This window comes from Pristiophorus japonicus, chromosome 3, assembly GCF_044704955.1.
Source record: "Pristiophorus japonicus isolate sPriJap1 chromosome 3, sPriJap1.hap1, whole genome shotgun sequence".
Lineage (NCBI taxonomy): Eukaryota > Metazoa > Chordata > Chondrichthyes > Pristiophoridae > Pristiophorus > Pristiophorus japonicus.
The window spans coordinates 248,560,465-248,583,289 of record NC_091979.1 but is presented as its reverse complement, the minus strand read 5'-3'; the positions used below and the strand labels follow the sequence as shown (position 1 = coordinate 248,583,289).

The 22,825-nt window shown below is 46.9% G+C and overlaps 1 protein-coding gene across 1 annotated transcript in view; it reads right to left on the bottom strand.

Moving 5' to 3' along the window:
- LOC139255589 (VPS10 domain-containing receptor SorCS3-like) overlaps positions 1–22,825 on the bottom strand; it is a 450,963-nt gene that overhangs the window by 220,834 nt on the left and 207,304 nt on the right. The window contains exons 8-10 of the mRNA XM_070873959.1: positions 14,714–14,893; positions 10,281–10,427; positions 5,194–5,296 (exon numbers count right to left, since the gene is read on the bottom strand). Of these exons, the coding sequence (XP_070730060.1) occupies positions 5,194–5,296; positions 10,281–10,427; positions 14,714–14,893 (430 nt within the window). The remainder of the gene's footprint in view (positions 1–5,193; positions 5,297–10,280; positions 10,428–14,713; positions 14,894–22,825) is intronic.

Sequence of the window (22,825 nt, the reverse complement as noted above, 5' to 3'; positions counted from 1 at the left end):
TATCCACATTATACTGCATCTGCCATGCATTTGCCCACTCACCTAACCTGTCCATGTCACCCTGCAGCCTCTTAGCATCCTCCTCACAGCTCACACTGCCACCCAGCATGGTGTCATCTGCAAACTTGGAGATATAACACTCAATTGCTTCATCTAAATCATTGATGTATATTGTAAATAGCTGGGGTCCCAGCACTGAGCCGTGCGACACTCCACTAGTCAATGCCTGCCATTCTGAGAAGGACCCGTTTATCCCTACTCTCTGCTTCCTGTCTGCCAACCAGTTCTCTATTCACGTCAATACATTACCCCCAATACCATGTGCTTTAATTTTACACACCAATCTCTTGTGTGGGACCTTGTCAAAAGCCTTTTGAAAGTCCAAATACACCACATCCACTGGTTGTCCCTTGTCTACTCTACTAGTTACATCCTCAAAAAATTCTAGAAGATTTGTCAAACATGATTTCCCTTTCATAAATCCATGCTGACTTAGACCAATCCTATCACTGCTTTCCAAATGCGCTGCTATTTCATCTTTAATATTTGATTCCAACAATTTCCCCACTACTGATGTCAGGCTAACCGATCTATAATTCCCCGTTTTCTCTCTCCCTCCTTTTTTAAAAAGTGGTGTTACATTAGCTACTCTCCAGTCCATAGGAACTGATCCATAGTCGATAGACTGTTGGAAAATTATCATCAATGCATCCACTATTTCTAGGGCCACTTCCTTAAGTACTCTGGGATGCAGACTATCAGGTCCTGGGGATTTTTCGGCCTTCAATCCCATCAATTTCCCTAACACAATTTCCTGACTAATAAGGATTTCCTTCAGTTCCTCCTTCTCGCTAGACCCTTAGTTCCCTAGTATTTCCGGAATGTTATATGTGTCTTCCTTCGTGAAGACAGAACCAAAGTATTTGTTCAATTGATCTGCCATTTGTTTGTTCCCCATTATAAATTCACCTGATTCTGACTGCAAGGGGCCTATGTTTATCTTCACTAATCTTTTTCTCTTCACATATCTATAGAAGCTTTTGCAGTCAGTTTTTATGTTACCAGCACGCTTCCTCTCATACTCTATTTTCCTCCTCCTAATTAAACCCTTTGTCCTCCTCTGTTGAATTTTAAATTTTTCCCGGTCCTCAGGTTTGCTGCTTTTTCTGGCCAATTTATGTGCCTCTTTCTTAGATTCAACACTATCCTTAATTTCCCTTGTTAGCCACCTTCCCCATTTTATTTTTACTCCAGACAGGGATGTACAATTGTTGAAGTTCATCCATGTGATCTTTAAATGTTTGCCATTGCCTATCCACCATCAACCCTTTAAGTATCACTCGCCAGTCTATTGTAGCCAATTCATGTCTCATACCATCGAAGTTACCTTTCCTTAAGTTCAGGACCCTAATCTCTGAATTAACTGTCTCACTTTCCATCTTAATAAAGAATTCTACCATATTATGGTCACTCTTCCCCAAGGAGCCTCGCACAACATTGCTAATTAGTCCTTTCTCATTACACATCACCCAGTCGAGGATGGCCAGCTCTCTAGTTGGTTCCTTGACAGTGGTCTAGAAAACCATCCCTAATACACTCCAGGAAATCCTCCTCCACCGTATTGCTACCAGTTTGGTTCGCCCAATCTATATGTAGATTAAAGTCGCCCATGATAACTGCTGTATCTTTATTGCACGCATCCCTAATTTCTTGTTTGTTGCTGTCCCCAATCTCACTACTACTGTTTGATGGTCTGTACACAACTCCCACTAGCGTTTTCTGCCCTTTGGTATTCCGCAGCTCTACCCATACAGATTCCACATCGTCCAAGCTAATGTCCTTCCTTACTATTGAGTTAATTTCCTTTTTACCCAGCAATGCTACCCCACCTCCTTTTCCTTTCTGTCTCTCCTTCCTGAATGTTGAATACCCCTGGATGTTGAGTTCCCTGCCTTGGTCACCCTGGAGCCATGTCTCCGTAATCCCAATTATATCATATTCGTTAATAGCTGCCTGTGCAATTAATTCATCCACCTTATTACGAATACTCCTCGCATTGAGGCACAGAGCCTTCAGGCTTGCCTTTTTAACACACTTTGCCCCTTTAGAATTTTGCTGTAATGTGGCCCTTTTTGATTTTTGCCTTGGGTTTCTCTGCCCTCCACTTTTATTTTTCTTCTTTTTATCTTTTGCATCTGCCCCCATTTTACTTCTCTCTGTCTCCCTGCATAGGTTCCCATCCCCCTGCAATATTAGTTAACCCCTCCCCAACAGCACTAGCAAAGACTCCCCCCAGGACATTGGTTCTGGTCCTGCCCAGGTGCAGACCGTCCGGTTTGTACTGGTCCCACCTCCCCCAGAACCAGTTCCAATGTCCCAGGAATTTGAATCCCTCCCTGCTGCACCACTCCTCAAGCCATGTATTCATCTTAGCTATCCTGCCATTCCTACTCTGACTAACACGTGGCACTGGTAGCAATCCTGAGATTACCACCTTTGAGGTCCTACTCTTTAATTTAACTCCTAGCCCCCTAAACTCAGCTTGTAGGACCTCATCCCGCTTTTTTACCTATATCGTTGGTACCTTTATGTACCACGACAACTGGCTGTTCACCCTCCCCCTCCAGAATGTGCTGCAGCCGCTCCGAGACATCCTTGACCCTTGCACCAGGAAGGCAACATACCATCCTGGAGTCTCGGTTGTGGCCGCAGAAATGCCTATCTATTCCCCTTACAATCGAATCCCTGATCACTACAGCTCTCCCACTCTTTTTCCTGCCCTCCTGTGCAGCAGAGCCACCCATGGTGCCATGAACTTGGCAGCTGCTGCCTTCCCCTGATGAGTCATCCCCCTCAACAGTACCCAAAACGGTGTATCTGTTTTGGAAGGAGGTGACCACAGGGGACCCCTGCACTACCTTCCTTCCACTGCTCTTCCTGATGGTCACCCATTCCCTATCTGCCTGTGTAACCTTTACTTGCGCTGTGACCAACTCACTAAACGTGCTATTCACGACATCCTCAGCATCGCGGATGCTCCAGAGTGAATGAATGGCTTAAGGTAAGTGAAGTGCTTAAGGTAAGTGAATGGCTTTAAAGATCAGTCAAACAAGCCTAACTAGTCTTAAATGAGTTTCTATTGATCACAAGTCTAAAGGACTATCCACTGGGCCAAGACCTTGCTCCATCAAGCCCGTGTGGTGGCTGGTGTGCAACGGCCCACCCCACGTTGGAGGAATTCACGCACGGGCATCTTCCACCCGACTACTCATTTTTAGTGTGGAAGGAAGTCATCCTTGACCCTGAGAGACTGCCTCTGATGATGATGAATGGTTGAGCGATTAAAATCAGGGATGCACTTGCAGAATAAGTCACTTGTCTCTCAATAAGCCTTCTCCAACTATTATCTCAATGGGAAAATTGTGTAGGGAGGAAATAATTTTCAAAAATACAATTAGCACTCTAAGGGTGGCTGAAATGGTAAACTGGAATGTTGCAGCTTGCGTGTTCGGTTGAGTTTTCAATGAAAGCATATGTTCAAAGCTTCCTAATGCCGCATTGGCATATTACTGAGCTGCACAAGGACAGGCAGCATCAAATTCTGGTCAGAACTAAGCTATTCCCACATTACAGCAGTGACTACGCTCCAAAAGTACTTGGCTGTAAAGTGCTTTGAGACGTCCGATGGCTGTGAAAGGCGCTATATAAATGCAAGTCTTTCTTTTTTGGCTGGTCCCAGTTAGGATTACAGTAGGAGTCCGCCAATTGAGCTGAGCACCTGTAGGCTAGGGAGGTGAAAAACAGCTGGTGTTCTTGGTCCGGAGCCCAATCTAGTGAATTCCTCTTGAGAAGATCGCTAGTTTGGACCCCCGGTGAAGTGGGTTCCAGGGTCCTCTGTACCTGTTAGCACTCACTGTCCAGGTGACCGATGGCTAGTTGAGTGAGGTACCACAGCTGCCAAACCTTCAAAGACTTGTTCCCAAACAACAGTCATCACAGCAGTGGAAGAGAGGAGGAAAGCTTTTGGGTTGGGAAGAGCAGAAGTTGCCCTTGTCCTAATTTAAAGTGCCCTGGGAGTGTGGATGCTTATCGAAGGTGCAAAGGTGTCCTGTTTTCCACCATTGACACCTGTTATATCAGGACATAAGTATTAGGAACAGGAGGAGGCCATATGGACTCTCGAGCCTGTTCCACCATTCAATAAGGCCATGGCTGATCTTCAACCTCAAATCCATTTTCCCGCCTAATCCCCATATCCTTTGATTTTCCTAGATTACAAAAATCTATCGATTTCAGCCTTGAATATAGTCAACGACTGAGAATGCACAGCCCTCTGGGACAGTTAATTCCAAAGAATCACAAGCCTCTGAGTGAAGAAATTCCTCCTCATCTCAGTCTTAAAAGGCTGACCCCTTATTATGAGTTTTAGATTCCCCCACAAGGGGAAACAATCTCTCAGCATCTACCCTGTCAAGCCCCTTCAGAACCTTACATATTTCAATCAGATCACCTCCCATTCTTCTAAACTCCAGAGAGTATAGGCCTATTCTACTCAATCTCTCATCACAGGATAACTTTCTCATCCCAGGAATCATTTATGATACTGCTTTCTGCCCAACCAACAGGAGGCGCTATACAGGAGGTTAATTCCGGAGATGAGGCGGTTGACTTATGAGGAAAGGTTGAGTAGGTTGGGCCTCTACTCATTGGAATTAAGAAGAAAGAGAGGTGATCTTATCGAAACGTATAAGATTATGAGGGGGCTTGACAGGGTGGATGCAGAGAGGATGTTTCCACTGATAGGGGAGACTAGAACTAGAGGGCATGGAATAAGGGGCCGTCCATTTAAAACTGAGATGAGCAGAAATTTCTTCTCTCAGAGGGTTGTAAATCTGTGGAATTCGCTGCCTCAGAGAGCTGTGGAAGCTGGGACATTGAATAAATGTTAGACAGAAATAGATAGTCTCTTAAACGATAAGGGAATAAGGGGTTATGGGCAGGGAAATGGACCTGAGTCCATGATCAGATCAGCCATGATCATATTAAATGGCAGAGCAGGCTCAAGGGGCCTACTCCTGCTCCTATTTCTCATGTTCTTATAAATGCAACTTGAATAAAACAAAAAAAAAACTCTTCAAAAATATTGAAGAAAAGTGCACTGCATGCTTCTCGAACTTTGAACGCTTTCAGTACCTGAAGCCACGATGATACCAGGTGCAGAGTCCTTGCTGCCTATATTTCCTGAGGTATAGGGATTCTGTGCCACGTTCAAGTGGAGATTCAGTGAGCAATATGGCTGCAAACAGAAAGGAAAAGTTGCAGTACGACTCAAACCGTCCAAGGAACTTCAAAGTTACCACAGGCGCAAATATTTACAAGGCCTACGAAAAAGTCCGGAACTTTTAAGATGTGAGCGCGCCTAAACCTCACGGTGTTTATGAACAAGGGAATGCATTATCCACAATACAAAGATCCAGAGGATTTGATTGATATCACGTGAGATAGAACTCACGCCTCGCAATCCTCCATAATGTATTCTGTTTGCACTACACATTAAAAATTAATTTGACTAAGTTGTAAAGATGATGTGTTTAATGGTGCGCTCTATTCCTTTGCGATTTGGGTCCAGTACAGCTGGAGGAAGTGCAGAGGTTAGTTATCGCTCCGCATTGTTTGCGCTTTGAACATTCGCTTCAGATGAATTCTCAAAGGGAAACCAGTCTCCGGGACTCAGACTGAGGCGATGATATCATCGCTACAAAAACAATGACATCAGTGTGCTCGCAAAGGTGGAATTTTTGTTCTTGTTTCAAGTAGATGTGGGGGAAAAAAATGAAGCTATTTTCCATAATTTGCATGCTCCTGATACAATGCCCTGCTCCTGGCAGCCCTTTGGCCTTCATCTTCGAAATTCTCTTTGGAGCAGAGGCAGAGTAAAGTTCACCAGGACAAGCCCATTGCAGAAGATCTTCCGCCACTGAATTAGGAAGAGATTGTGGGGCCGAAATTGCCCACCGCCCGAAACAAGTCGCACCTATCGCTCTTGAAGTGTTCCGGCCGCCCCAATGCATGGGCCGGCTAAACCGGAGAAATTCAGCACTTCTGTGATTCTTTTTGGAGCGGGGCAGAAGTGGGGTAGGGGCGGAGTGGCCGATGCTGCAAGTCATCATCGTGCTGGCGCATCACGATGTCCCTCCCCATCAGTTAAAGGGGAATGCCGCTGCGAACTCTGCTGCCACTTCAGTGGCAAACACTGGGCCACCAGGGAGGGTTTCGGCCGGGCTAGCGGCCTGGCACACAAGAGAGGGGGTGCCAGGCTACCTGTTGGCAGCTCGGCCGAACCCACGGCCATAATTGTCAGTCCGACCTGGCAGTCGGCCGACAAAATAAAATAACATGGTGTCGCCGGCAGTGCCACCTCCCCTTTAAGGGCGGCCATGCCGCCAGGAGACAGAAAGAGCACCAACACAAAAAGCTGTCAGGGGCACTGACCGGCGGCGGGGTTGCTTCCACGGGCCAATTCTAGGAAAGGGGCAATTGGCCGCCGGGCAATTCGGGGGAAGGGGTTGGCGTGTGTACGCTGCGGCGGGAAAACAGGCGGTGCGGTCCCCTACACCGCTCCAAACGTGAGGTTGGGCAATTTTTTAAATGGCGGCCTCTCCGCGGAGACTTGGGGGCCATTCCGCACCTGGCCACGGGTCGGTGCGGAATGGCCGCCAAGTCTCCACGGAAGGCCGCCATTTTAAAAATTGCCCTTCTTTCAGGCGGCCACGGGCCTTATAGAAAGGGGCAATTTCGGCCCTACAAGTATCTCTCTGATGGCAACCAAAGACAACATTGCCTGGAATACATTCATGAAAATAAAATGCAGGCTTTACATTTACGTAACCATTACCGAAATAAAAAAAGAACTTACCTTCATAGAGCGCACTTCATGTCCTCAAACATCTCAAAGTGAATTACAAACACTGAATTACTTTTGGAATGTAGTCACTGTTGTTATAGTAACCAGGATTATTTTTATTGCACGCAGCACAGCAATGAATTCTGATTTTAAAGTTGTATTTGACACTTTCTGTTATTTTATTAAACCCAAACCGACACTATCTCCATGACCCATTACTGTGACTTGCTCTTTTTTGAGGGAGTTGATACAATTCCCTAGCTATGCCATTAGTCATTCTTGGCAGGACAATTTTCAAGATGGCAGCTATTCGTTTCCCTCAAATAACAAAGGTGTCCTCCAATCTTGCATTTGTTTTTATTATGAACAGACTGAAAGTAAATAGTTTAAAATGAATAATACATTTTTCTAAACTGCTTGCATATTCCCAATTTATATTTGGATATGTGGAAGTTTCCCATTAAAATAGCTTTCCTGTCCACACACAGGACCCGATAATGACTTGGGAGTTGGGAAAAGAGTAAAGATTAACATTTTTTCAACAGCTTTCCCGCCCGAGGGTCAGCCAGATTAACAGGCTGTCTGTCGGGCGGGAAAGCAGCTGGGGTGCGGATGTCACGGGGGGGGGGGGGGGGGGGGGGAAGTTGGTGGTAGTCGGACATTGTGTGTGGGGGTGGGGGGGGGGTGAATGGGACATTACGGGGGTGGGGCGGGGATGTCAAACGTCGGTGGGGGGGGCAGAGCCGATCATGGGGGTCCCATCGCGGGATGTTTGAAAGGTTTGCTTGGTGGGCTGGGGGGAGCATTCCTGCTCCTACTGTCTCACAAGCAATGCAATAAGGGGTTGATGAAGGGGTTGACTTATAAAGGAAGGTTGAGCAGGTTGGGCCTATACTCATTGGAGTTTAGAAGAATGAGAGGTGATCTTATTGAAATATATAAGATACTGAGGAGGCTCGACAAGGTAGATGCAGAGAGGATGTTCCCACACGGGGTGGGGGGGGGGGGAATCTAGAACTAGGGGGCATAGTTTAAGAATAAGGAGTCGCCCATTTAGAACTGAGATGAGGAGGAATTTCTCCTCTCAGAGGGTCGTAAATCTATGGAATTCTCTGCCCCAGAGAGCTGTGGAGGCTGCGTCATTGAATATATTTAAGGTGGAGATAGACAGACTTTTGAACGATAAGGGAGTCAAGGGTTATGGGGATCGGGCAGGGAAGTGGAGCTGAGCCCAAGATCAGATCAGCCATGATCTTATTAAATGGCGGAGCAGGCTCGAGGGGACAAATGGCCTACTCCTGCTCCTATTTCTTATGTTCTTATGTAATAAAGGCACATACCTCATGGGTCCGGCCCTTCCCGCCTCCCTTCATCTGCCGGGTTTCCCAAGGCTCGGGAATCCCGGCCTGCAGGTGTTAAGAATAAAACATGAGTTAAAATGGAGGCAGGCAGATTTTAGTGACCAACCCCGCCTCCTGAATACTTGAAGGTTTGCTTGTTGCTTGCACTGATGGGTTACCGGGGCATGTAGATTTCATTGAATGTTCACTGGGGCAGATTGATGTCAGTGGCTAACCGGAAAGATGGTGTGCAATAAAGAATCACTGGGATAGATAGAGTGTACTGCAGGGATACTGGGATAGATCTAGTTCATTGAAGGATTACTGGGCAAGATTTGAGTCCAATGATGGATTATTGGGATAGGTAGTCTGCACTAAAAGGTTATTTGGATAAATAAATTGCATGGAGGAGTAATAAGAGTATGTATAGGATTTCTACTTGGTTACTGAGTTCATCCATCAGAAGCATTATGAATCACAATAGGCTACCAGATAATGGTATCAATGAATGTTGAATTGCAAACACTAGGATTAGCATATGGCCTCAATGTACCAAAATCCCTGTCCTGTGCTCTTTAAACTCTGCAGGAGGAAATACATTCATCTTCCTCAAAATGCAAGCAAAAATAATTAATAAATCAATATGCCAAACTTTAGCAGTAGGAGCGAACTTAATAAAGAATGATTAGTTTTAGAAACACTGGAGGCTTTTAGGAGATTGTATCAGATTAACCTGCAGTATGTCCTACTTCTAGCTCAAATGTGTGCCTGAATGCATGTTGATCTCAAAGGCATCATTCTTCCTGCCACTCGAGGCCGAGGCAAAGATAATTTAATGCGATTAAAGTTCCAACTTTGAGACTAGAAGTCTCATACCATTGCCTCTATTGATAGGTGAAGTCAGCTCCATTGCACTACATTGCCGATTAAAGTTGAGGGAGGGATGATAAAGCTTTTCTAGCTTTTGTTCCAAAAAGTCCCAAGTGCAATCACAATGGCAATGAACATACGATTAACTTTGACCCTCCGTTCCTTTGTTTTACACGATTCCAATTGGCACTAAGACCATATTGGTCATGATGCTTAACCCCTCTTCACTACTTCCTTCCTTTGCCTCCATTAGTTTATGATGTTGATTTAAAAAAAAAAGCCTTTTCAAAGAATAAGGGGGAGAAATTCGGCTGCTTTGCGTCTCCCGTTAGTGCCTGCGGGGGCGGGGGGGGGGGTGGGTAACGGTGGGGCAGGGGGCAGTAACGGGATGTTAAGGGGTTACCGACCATGGGCATGGCAAATTTCCCTGGTGGTTTTGTGCTAGCGCTAACACTTACCGCCTCGTTCTGTAGCGCCCGTGGATCATGATGTCATCCGGTGCGCGGCACCCCATTACCACCCCGGAATGCGATATTCGCTCCCGCTCCAGTTACTGCCCCGGAATGCGATATTCACTCTCGACCCCTGCTGCATCACCGGGCATCAATAACTGCAGCTTCAGGAGGCGTTGTTATCTCGGCTGGCCGCTTAGGGAGCAGTAATTAAAGGTTGCGGTGGTCAGGTAGGGCAAAATGTATTAATCTCCCCAGCCTGGTGTCTTTTGATTTTTTTTTAGACCCCACAATTTGTCAGCCCTGCACTCTCAGAGTGCTTGGGGCTGTTATGTACGTGGCACAGGTCCCATGGCTCAACAGAGATAGGATGAAGTTTGAATCAAACCAACAAGGGAAGGAGCCTCCAAAGACAATAGTGCTGTACGGAACATTGTTCAGCGCTCTGCTGTTACCGTCCCTCTCACTGCCTTTAGCGCTCTACGGGAAGTGACAGCACCTGAGTTAGTGCTCCACTCCCCTCTGGGAGCGCTAAAGCGGAAGTTCCCGGGTGCAACAAATCTTTTCCGCCCGCCGATACTTTTGGGCTCCCTGAAAAGTTAACGCCCCAAACGAGGCGCCACGCAATTTCTTGCGCTAAAAGTCCAAAATAAAATGACGAGAGGAGAAAGGGTTGAAATGATTTGAGTGAGGCAGTTGATAAAGTTAGCTTACCAGAAGGCAGTGAATACTATTGCCCTTCACATCTGTGCTGGGAGCCTCCAGCATTCGCCAGTTGCGTCCTTTGTTATATGTGATGAAGGTCTTCACCTGCTTTTGTACCTTTTTGTTAGCCAAGAACATTCCCTTTATCCCTGCTACCTAGGAAAAATGGTTACAATTGAAATACCATCAACAGAAATGGGTGCTAGCTTTTAACAATATCCAAGACACTTAATTTTAAGGTTAACACATCTCCTGAAGCTCCGATAGCACTTCCTTATTTGAACTAACCTTCCACAGTCACTTGAATGTGGCAATTAATTATAAAAGATTAGAACCATTATTAGTTCACGAGATGGCTGTGGATAGAGAGGGCCATTTGGCCTATCTAGCTTGCTAATCTAGAACGAATGTACAGTCCTTCATTTTCTGTATCCATAGGCACATAGGAGCAGGAGGAGGCCATTCAGCCCCTCGAGCCCGTTCCGCCATGAAATGAGATTAGGGCTCATCATGATTCCATATACCCGCCTTTGGCCCATATCCCTTAATACCATCAGTTAACAAAAAGCTATCAATCCAGATTTAAAATCAACAATTGATCTAACATCGATTGTCGTTTGTGGAAGAGAGTTCCAAACTTCTACCGCCCTTTGTGTTTAGAAGCGTTTCCTAATTTCACTCCTGAAAGATCTGGCTCTAATTTTTAGACTATGTCCACTAGTTCACGGAAATAGTTTCTCTCTATCTACCCTATCTGTTACCCTTAATATCCTGAAAACTTAGATCAGATCACCACTTAACCGTCTAAATTCTAGGTAATGTAACCCTAGTTTGTATGGTCTTACTAAAATGATTTTGGGTTTTTGCATTCACTGTTTTACCTGAAAGTTCATTCCGCGTCTTTTTCACTTTTGTTCTGAAGAACTCCCTGAAATCAATCCGAATTTTCCCTTTTATTAGATTGAACTTGTGCCCCCCAACCCCCCACCCCCGTTACCGCTATAGATGATCCAGTACACTAGCAAATCTCCCACAACACTGCTCACAGTAAGGCCAATGCCTTGTTCTTTCAAACCAGGACGATGTAACGCATCTTTTCGAGTCTTCTTTTGGTGTGTGTTCATCTTTTCCCAGAGAACAGGGGGAACCTGTGAAACAGGTTGCCGGTTCAAGTGGTGAACCTATATAAGAGAGAGCTGAAGCTGTCTCTGGCTGAGGAGGGGATCGCTTCGTACAAGAGCTAGGTACTCTGTGATATAAGTCAGGGCCAACGTGACCTCCTGGACCAGTTCCGATCGCCTCAGGGGGTCGGAGAAGAATTTCCCAGATTCATTTTCCCTAATTGGCCTGGGTTCTTAATCTGTTTCTTTGCCTCTCCCAGGAAATGACATGGCTCTGGGTGGGTAGGGAGAGTGTGTGTATATCATGATGACCAAGGCTTCATGACTGTAATGGGACAGACTGGATGAACCAGTTGTTCATTTTTCTGTCCAACACTTTTGTGTTCGTAAGGCCACAAAGCCTAATTGTTGTTCAGTACACAATGGATAGGTTCACACAAAGATCAGCTAAGAGGCTGCACACCTGTTTTCTTTGGTACTTTGTCCTATCGGAACGAGAGTCAGCAATTGAGCCCCTCGAGCCTGTTCCTCCTGAAGAGCTCTTTTTTTTTGAAGCTGGGGAGAGGAGTTGGAATTTGGGGTGGGACTGGTTAAGCTGGATCACTGCCACTTTTTTCTCCATTGAAACATCTACTGGATGCCCCTAAAAGAGGTGGAACTGGTGGGATTAAGTCACCTGCAAAAAAAAAACCCTGTCTGACCCTTGACCCCACTCTCTGAAAGCACAAATAAAAATGGCCAGGGTGATCTCCTGGACTAGTTTCGATTGCCTGGATGGGTCAGAGAGGAATTTTCCCAGAATTTTTTTCCCCCCAATTGGCCTGTGTTTTTATCTAGCTTTTGCCTCTCCCATGGTTCTGGTTGGGGTGGAGTGTAGAATGTTGCGGTGTAAGGGGTGTCGCAGTTGTGTGGGGCGGACTGGCTGGGCTGGGTGCTCTTTACCTTTCTGCCATTGTTCATAGGTTTATTCGTAACCTCCAGGGCTGCTAACCAGGGGCCGTGCAGCTGTTTGTCGGCCGGCGGGACACGATGGGCCGAAATGGCCTCCTTCTGCGCTGTAAATTTCTATGTTTCTATGTTCTACTTCATTTGCCTACACCACAATGTGTGTATGTCATGGGAGCCATGAGAGGCAGTTCACATCCTGACTTGGTAATGGAGTGTTGAGCCAGACAACATAAAGGGAATGGAAGGTATGACTTCCTTTGGGGATCGTGACCACAGAATGATCATATTCCGGCTCCACGAAAAGGCAAGTATTACTTGGCTGCTTGTAGAACCAAAAAATTCAACGAATTTTACTGAAAAATCCTTAAACAGGCATTAGGCCCCTTGTTGACATATTTATGGGGGTTCCAGGCATACTACATAGCATTACAAAGAATGTACAGCACAGAAAGAGGCCATTCGACCTAACTGGTCCATGCCGGTGTTTATGCTCCACACGAGCCTCCTCTTTCCCCCTGCACCCCCCCCCCCCACCCCGCCCCCCATTTCATCTCACCCTATCAGCCAATCCGTCTCTTCCTTTCTCCCTCATGTGTTTATCTAGCTGCCCCTTAAATGCATCTAAAACTTTATAAAACTGAGAAGGCTACAATACTACTTGTGACACGGGCACCTGTCCATATAAGCTGACTCTGGAATTTGGGACGTGGTCTGTTGTGCAACCGATAGGCTGGCGAATGTCCCACCCTGATTCACAATCCGCCCTAAAAAGGCCTCCTTGGGAAAAGGAATTGTTCCACTGTGTTTATAATATCGCTGCACATAGAAATCTACAGCGCAGAAGGAGGCCATTTCAGCCCATCATAGAAACATAAAAATATAGAAATTTACAGCACAGAAGGAGCCCATTCGACCCATCGTGTCCGCGCCGGCCGACAAAGAGCCGCACGGCCCTTGGTCAGCAGCCCTGAAGGTTACATATAAACCTATGAACAATGAACAATGGCGGAAAGGTAAAGAGCACCCAGTCCAAGCAGTTCATCCCGCACAACTGCGACAGGCCTTGCACCGCAACATTCGACACTCAACCGGAGCCATTTGAGCACATGGGTGTAATGTATACACCTGTGAGTATGCTCACAGGTTTGTAGAGCTGTTGCTCATTTTCTGGTTGTACTTCAGTCCCACAATCCTGATCTTTGGGCACCCTGTGCGGAGGGGAGCGGGCAGGTTGGAAGGCCTCCTCCTGTCACGGCCAACGTGGCCATCAACCGGTCCAGGCAGCGGGCGGTCGAGGGGGTCGTTCAGCCCGACTGCCTGCCTCTCTTCCGCAGTTACATCCGAGCCAGGGTGTCCCTAGAGATGGAGCACGCGGTGTCCACCGGCACGCTTGCAGCCTTCCTCGAGAGGTGGGCGCCGGAGGGACTGGAGTGCATCATCACCCCCGGCAACCAAATTTTAATTTGATCTTTAAAGTTTAAAAGTTAATTTGTTTAAATTGTTGGTTTTAGTGCCCCTTTAAAAAGGGGGCATCTGATTTACATTTGTTTTACAGATGTAACAAAAATAATTGCAGAGCTGTTGCATTGTGAGTGACTTAGCCAGTCTCGTGATGTTCACAAGACTCAATAAAACTCCAGTCAGTTGGGTTCGGGGGATCCATGATGAGGTATGCAGTTGTGAGCCTAGTGGATGAACTGGTAATGTGTAGTGTGATTGTTAAACCTTTGTTAATAAACCAATTAGTTGTTAAGCAAAGAACCCATGAAGCAAATATATTACAGTGGGAATTGGAGAAATTCAGCTCCTGTGGGGAGGAGGGGTTGTTCTTGGGGATCTGCAGGGACAGGGTTAACAGAGATTGGCCCACTCCATTAAATACAAAGAAAATGCCCAACTATATTTCAGCACGGCTTCTCGCGCAGTAAAAGGCTTTGATGAGGATCTCCATTCATAAGACACAGTTTAAGTAACCACTGAAGATTTCAAAATTGCTTTCTCTGTCCACGGTCCAAAAAGCAATTGTTTTTAAATCTCCAAGAGAGATTGGTTTGGGGTGTATAATACAGAATTGTGGCAGTTGTTTTTCCTCCAACAGCTTTTGGCTTGGACTTTAACGCTACGACCAAAAAAAAATCATTCACTAAATCCATTATGCTGTACAGACACAAACACATTGGTGTACTTACAAATGGGACAATTTGATCCTCTCCCAGCTAATGTAATCCCTTTTCTCAGATTGATCACAGCAATTGTATCAGCTGGTCATTTGTTATGTAAATGTGCTGGAAAATTCGGTTCCAGTCATGTCATGTTTTAGTAAATTAGAAACCTTTGTTTTAGGAGTGTTGTTGAGTACAGACATTACATTACCTCATAAAGGTCAATCATAACATTCCCCTCTGGGCCTCGGCTGCTTTTCACATTCTCCAAAGCAAGAGTGAAGTAGGTTCCTCTTACATCAGACACGTACAGATTGTAGGTGTCGTTCTGGTTCCATTCCTGCACAGCAGCGAACACTTGGTTTTCGTCCGTACTGATAATGTGCATATCCTGTCGGGACACACAAAACAATAGGCTGAGGTTGCACTGACGTTATTTTGAGACTGCCGTCGCCAACCTGATCCTGTAACAAGGTGCGAATGGTAAGAAGCGCAAATCTCAAGTTTGCTCCATCCAATCGGCGTGCTCGGGGCTGATTTGTGGCCCACAATAACTGGGCATTACTTAGTGCATTTTACAAAGAAAGAAAGACTTGCATTTAGATAGCACCTTTCATGACCACCGGACATCTCAAAGCGCTTTACAGCCAATTAAGTACTTTTTGGAGTGTCGTGAATGTTACATTGTTGGAAACCCAGCAACCAATTTGTGCACAGCAAACTCCCACAAACAGCAATGTGATAATGATCAGATAATCGATTTTTTGTGATGCTGATTGAGGGATAAATATTGGCCAGGACACTGGGGATAACTCCCCTGCTCTTCTTCGGTATAGTGCCGTGGGATCTTTTATGTCCACCCGAGAGGGCAGATGGGCCTCGGTTTAACGTCTCATCCGAAAGATGAGCCAATGTTACCATGTGTTTGAGCAAGCGTCTGAGTGTGGTTTGCGAGCAAGATCACAAGGCATGGGTTGAACGCTCAGGGAAGCTGGGCAATCGACATAATGGGAAGCGTAACTGAGGTGTGTGTGTAGCAGCAAGTGTCGGCTCTGGGGATACAATGGGGGTCTTTAGAGTTTGGGCGGTAATCAATGTTCCCTTTAATTTTTTGGTGGTGTGTGGCCCCTTTAAGGGTCTGCACGACACATTCAAACACCGTGCTGTGTGTTTTTTCCTATTTAACTGCCGGTGAGCCGGCTGTGCGGGAGCTGCAGAGCACGGCGCAGCCGCGCAGCTTAAAGGGAACATTGGCAATTGTGTAACAAGGGCCATATCGGATCAGTCGGCCATTATACATCTCCCCCCATTTTTATTTCCATTGAAATCAACGGAAAGTAAAATTAGGAGAGATGCACAAGGCCCGATATGGCCCGCTTTACACTGTCACCCAAAGTCAAAATTATCCCCAAGGGGCAGGGGTTCTTCCTCGGTTGGCTCCTATAATTGTCGTAGAATTCTTCAGGTGGAGAAGGAGTGGCCAAAACGTCTCCAGCTCTGCATCAGGTAAAAATAGTTAATGTGCTTCCCCACTGATTCCGGGTAAGCCAGATTAGGGAGATACAGACTCAGTCTGCCTGGAAATTCATGGAAAGAGATGAAAATGCCCTCTGCAGAGGCATGTATTGTAAACACACTTAATTGTGAAGAGGAACATTTCACCCACAACAGTGACGTTTCAAGAAATAAATTTAATAGCAAGAGTTCCTATACTAGACCTAGGCATAATTCTTCCTTTTTTATTGTAAACAATGTAATTTTCAGCAGTGAGTTCTCTTGGACAACATTCCTCCCTCAACCGACACCATCAAACACAACTTAATCGGCCGTTCATTTCTGTGGGACCTCACTTGCACAAAATGGCTGCCGTAGTTGACTGCCTAACAACAATCGGTGTCCTCCAATAGGAGAACAATTCTTTGTGTGTGGGATGCTCAGCGATGATTCTGAGTAAGGTGCCTGTTATGTCTGTAATGTACCTATGAATGACTCCGCGAGGCAATGTGTTGTACTCAAACTGTGGTGACCTTGGTCCTTTATGCGTAACTCCAGAGTGAGGCACAAGCATGGTGGGCAGCCTTTTATACTGGGCCCTGCACACCTATGCAGGTGACCCTCAGATCTCCCAGCGCAGTGCCCTCTGATGGACAGCCTCTGCCACAGGGGCAGGAAACCCCGGTCTCCACCAGTTGCACCCTCTAGTGGTGCCAGCATAATATATACACAGTGTAAACCTGATTGATCGTACATCAGGTAACAAATCTCCATCTTATGCAACTATACATTGACTACACAGGGAGTATATCTATAGTCTGCATATATAACATCACTCTCCCCCAAGTCCTTTGTGCTGATTACCTTTGCACTATGTGCTCTGGCTTAGCTCTCCCCAGACTTAAGTGTCAATAGCCCTTGCACCTTGACTGTGCTTTGGCTTGGCTCTCTCCCTGTTAACCCCCAAGTGCTTTTGCCACAACGTTGGGTAGTGGTTACCAGTTTAGATGGTTCGATGATGCAGTGGAGGTTCCAGTGGGTTCTGGGTGTGATCCATGTGTGTGTCCATGACTACATACATCCATTTCCCCCCCTCCCCCACCGTGAGATCATGCAGCAGGCCCGTTACATTAACATACAGGATCAGACACAGTGCAAGTATGAAGAAAGGAAGTTACAGTTTGTATCGTGACACCTTGGTTCAGTGACTTACATTCGTTGGGTTTTGCGCTCGTGCACCAGGATTGGGTAGATTGTATTCATGGTTCAGGCATGGTAAGTACTGAGGTCGCAATGCAGGTATGCGAGGACACTAGTTCCAGAACAACCGGACGGGGTCCTAGTAGTCTGATAGTGGCGCTGCGCCCCCTGCTAGCGGGGTGGGCTTGGTTCGCTCACCTAGCCAGGACTCAGGGCCTTTGCCGTTGCCTAGTGGTGGGCAGAGCCACAGATGTGTGTGGTCTCCCTGTCCTCCTTTGAGGGCTGCAGAATCTTCTGCCTGCTTGCTAACGGTGTTGGGAACCTGGCTGTTCCAGGTCCCATTTGGGGAACTCGTTGGTTCTGACCTTTTACTCCCGGACATGGCCGAGGTAGCGACTGGGTCTGGGGGCTGCGCCGTCTCCATCCGGGTGGTGGACAATGGCAGCTGACTGTGCGTATTGGTGCCATTTTTGTTTCCAGGTCCGTGGCGAATAGTGCCATCGGGTGCCTGCAGCATGGGATAGACCTGGGGCAGGGTATCAGGATCAGTGTCTTCACCCTCCTGAGGTCGCCGCCCTATAACTTGTGGGGCACCTGGGGCAGGACATCAGGATCAGTGCCTTTATCCTCCTGAATTCGCTCGCTTGCTACTTTTGGGGACAGTCTATTCTCGACATCTCGCAACAACATTATGTTCTTTACATTAGGACTGGTACCGACATCTCGCAACAACATTTTGTTCTTTACATTAGGACTGGTACCGACATCGCGCAACAACATTTTGTTCACAATCTTAATCTGTTCATTACATTGATTGCCATGCATACAATGTCTCTTTAAGTTCAGTTGGTTGCAAGTCTCCTTTAAGAGAACCCTGCTGGCTTTACCCCAAACAAATCCTTTGTTAGACACCACATGTTAGTCCCTCAGCGTTGCACCTCGTGATATGGCCGCGGCCATCTTTTTTTTCAGCCACGCTGTACCTCGCTGCAGCAGGAACGCCAGCTTGCCTCTGTCCTCGAGGTCGACTGCCTTGATCCTTCTCTCCCGCGATTCTGCCACAAAAGCTGGAAGAGTGCATGTGAATTCGATCTTCCTCCCCAGGAATCCTGCCACTGGAGCCAGGAAGGTATTTTTAGGTGGTTCCGGTCGGATCATTGCCACGCAGTCGTGATGGATGGTCTGTGGCTCAGATGCTGCGCTGGTCTGTTCTCTGGTGCCTGGCGCAAGCCAAGGTGAGGTTTTGCTCTGCCTCTGAGTACGGGGGACATCGATTGCTGGAGTGAAGAGGTCTTCCCATTTCCACTGGATCTTCCCCATCCACCTTCTTCCAAGTAGCGTTGGACCATCACCTGCAACAATCTACAGAGGTAACTTGTGCACCACACCATTATGGATTACACTTACATCCGCACTACCAAGGACTAGGATCAGCTCCTTGGTGTAGGTGCGCAACTTTTCCTGTACTGGAACCAGCTCGGGTTGTTTTTCGTTCCATAGCCTCTCAGAGGCATCCTGGCTCATCACTGACTGGCTCGCTCCGTGTCCACTTCCATGAAGACTGGAATGCCGTTTATCCTGACTTCCATCTTTACTGGAGGACAATCGGTGGTGCAGGTGTATACTCCATACACCACCTTGGGGCTGAGCTGCCTCTCTGGCCAAATCATCATAATCCCCGCTGGATTCAAAGTCATCTATCGACTCCTCTGCTAGTCGGTGAGTCGTATTTCTTTTACACATACGCTGGAGGTGGCCCTTCATGTTATAGGCTTTGCATACGTACTCAGCAAACCGACACTAGTGAGCCCTATGGTTTCCTCCACAACGCCAGCATGGTGCTACTCAATTTGCACCCCTCGGCGGACTCTGAGTTCTGAAACCCTGAGGTCTGTGCTCTCTGCCCTGGGCAGAGCCACGTTCTGCAGTCTTGCCTGTGAAAGGCACCATTCTGTGTACTTGCCGGGTTTGAGTCCGCAGGATGAATAATTTGCTTGGTGCTTCAGGTCGAAGTCATGAAAGCCTGACTTCTGCAGGTTGACTGTGGTGTCGGCAGATAATAGCTTGTGAAGGAGGCCCTCGAGGCCAATTCCCATAACAAAGATATCTCGTAATACTTCGTTGAGGTGCGTGCCGAAATCACACGGTGCCGCAAGTCTCCTGAGGTCGGCAGCATATTTTGCAATCTCCTGGCCCTCAGGTCTGCGGTGAGTGTAGAATCTGTGCCTGGCCGTGAGGATGCTCTGTTTTGGTTTTAGTTGGTTGCAAATTAATTTCAGACAGCTCATCGTATGTCTTATCCTTGGCCTTCGTGGGTGCCAGCAAGTCCCTGACTAGGTGGTAGATCTCGGGCTCACAACTGGTCAGCAGTATAGCCTTGCGCTTCTCCGGCAACGTGTCCATCTTCCCTGCCAGGTCATTTGCCACAAAATATTGCTCGAGCCTTTCCATGAAGGCATCCCAATCATCACCCTCTGCGAAGTCTTTTAGTGTGCCAAAGGTAGCTATAATCACATGAAAGTCCGTATTCTCATTGCCAGTTGTTATGTCTGTAATGCACTCATGAATGACTCCACAAGGCAATGTGTTGTACTCAAAGTGTAATGACCTTGGTCCTTTATGTGTAACTCCAGAGTGAGGCACAAACATGGTGGGCAGCCTTTTATACTGGGCCCTGCACACCTATGCAGATGACCCTCAGGTCTCCCACCTCAGTGCCCTCTGGTGGACAGCCTCTGCCACAGGTGCAGGAAACCCCGGTCTCCACCAGTTGCACCCTCAAGTGGTGCCAGCATAGAATATACACAGTGTAAACCTTATTGATAGTACATCAGGTAACAAGTCTCCATCTTATGCAACTATACAGTGACTACACAGAGAGTATAGATTGATGAAAGGGAAATCATGCTTGACAAATCTTCTGGAATTTTTTGAGGGTGTAACTAGTAAAGTGGACAAGGGAGAACCAGTGGATGTGGTGTATTTTGACTTTCAAAAGGCTTTAGACAAGTTGTGCAAGATTAAAGCACATGGTATTGGGGGTAATGTACTGATGTGGGATAGAGAACTGGTTGGCAGACAGGAAGCAGAGAGTCGGGATAAACGGGCCCTTTTCAGAATGGCAGGCAGTGACTAGTGGGGTGCCGCAGGGCTCAGTGCTGGGACCCCAGCTATTTACAATATACATTAATGATTTGGATGAAAGAATTGAGTGTAATATCTCCAAGTTTGCAGATGACACTAAACTGGCGGTATGAGCTGTGAGGAGGACGCTAAGAGGCTGCAGGGTGACTTGGACAGGTTAGGTGAGTGGGCAAATGCATGGCAGACGCAGTATAATGTGGATAAATGGGAGGTTATCCACTTTGGGGGCAAAAACATGAAGGCAGAATATTATCTGAATGGTGGCAGATTAGGAAAAGGGGAGGTGCAACGAGACCTGGGTGTCATGGTTCATCAGTCATTGAAAGTTGGCATGCAGGTACAGCAGGCGGTGAAGAAGGCAAATGGTATGTTGGCCTTCATAGCTAGGGGTTTTGAGTATAGGAGCAGGGAGGTCTTACTGCAGTTGTACAGGACCTTGGTGAGGCCTCACTTGGAATATTGTGTTCAGTTTTGGTCTCCTAATCTGAGGAAGGACGTTCTTGCTATTGAGGGAGTGCAGCAAAGGATCACCAGATTGATTCCCAGGATGGCAGGACTGACTGGATCGTCTGAGCCTTTATTCACTGGAATTTAGAAGGATGGGAGGGGATCTCATAGAAACATATAAAATTCTGACGGGACTGCACAGGTTAGATGCAGGAAGAATGTTCCCAATGTTGAGGAAGTCCAGAACCAGGGGACACAGTCTTAGGATAGGGGTAAGCCATTTGGGACTGAGATGGGGAGAAACCTCTTCACTCAGAGAGTTGTTAACCTGTGGAATTTCCTTCCACAGAGAGTTGTTGATGCCAGTTCATTGGATATATTCAAGAGGGAGTTAGATATGGCCCTTATGGCTAAAGGGATCAAGGGGTAGGGAGAGAAAGTAGGAAAGGGGTACTGAGGTGAATGATCAGCCATGATCTTATTGAATGGTGATGCAGGCTCAAAGGGCCGAATGACATACTCCTGCACCTATTTTCTATGTTTCTATATTTATAGTCTGCATACATAACAGTGCCCTATAAATGCAACTCTCTATTTTTTAAATCCCCTTTTCGGTCTTTGTAGGTCATGAGCCTAAGTTCAGCGCAGGGGGCAGAGAGACACCTTGCTCCCAGGCCTCTGCCTACTTTTCTTCCCTCCTTGGTGATCCAAGGTGATCCAAAACTCGGCAGCCCATGTCCCAACTCGCACCAAGTCCCATTCACCCATCACCCCCTGTGCTCGCTGACCTACATTAGCTCCCAGTTGAGCAACGCCTCGATTTCAAAATTCTCATCCTTATTTTCAAATCCCTCCATGGCCTTTGCCCCTCCCTGTCTCTGTAATCTCCTCCAGCCCCACAACCCCTTGAAATGTCTGCAGTCCTCTAATTCTGCCCTCCTGACCATCCCTGATTATAATCACTCAACCATTGGTGGCTGTGCATTGTGTTGCCAAGGCCCCAAGCTCTGGAACTCCCTGCCTAAACCTCGCCGCCTCTCTACCTCTTTTTCCTCCCTCAAGACGCTCCTTAAAACTTACCTCTGACCAAGTTATTGGTCACCTGCCCTAATTTCTCTTTGTGTGGCTCAGTGTCAAATTATTTTTCTCATAATGCTCCAGGTGAAGTGTCTTGGGACATTTCACTACGTTAAAGGTGCTATATAAATACAATTTGTTGTTGTTGGTGGTGGGAGGTTTCTGGTCTTCTACTTTTGGCCTCCTTCCCGTACCTCCCCATCCTCGCGGCGATGTGGATTCAATCATTGAATTGCCACATAGTGAACCCTCGAGGCAGGAACCAGGAAGCCACTGCCCCTTGGGACGATCTGCTGGGTCTCCCTTGCTGTGCGCATCAATAGAAATCATAGAAATTTACAGCACGGAAGGAGGCCATTTCGGCCCATCGTGTCCGCGCCGACCGACCAAGAGCTATCCAGCCTAATCCCACTTTCCAGCTCTTGGTCTGTAGCCCTGTAGGTAACGACACTTCAAGTGCACATCCAAGTACTTTTTAAATGCGGTGAGGGTTTTCTGCCTCTACCGCCCTTTCAGGCAGAGTTCCAGACCCCCACCATCCTCTGGATGAAGAAATTTCCTCTTAAATCCCCTCTAATCCTCCTACCAATTACTTCAAATCTATGTCCTCCAGTTGTTGGCCCGTCTGCTAAGGGAAACAGGTTTTCCTACCAATCTATCTCGGTTTCTCATTATTTTATGCACCTCAATAAGGTCTACCCTCAGCCTCCTCTGTTCCAAAGAAACAAACCCAGCCTATCCAATCTTTCCTCATAGCTAAAATTCTCCAGTCCCGGCAACATCCTCGTAAATCTCCTCTCTACCATCTCTAGTGCAATCACATCTCTCCTGTAATTTGGTGACCAGAACTGCACGCAGTGCTCTAGCTGTGGCCTAACTAGTGTTTTACACAGTTCAAGCATAACCTCCCTGCTCTTGTATTCTATGCCTCGGCTAATAAAGGAAAGTATTGCATATGCCT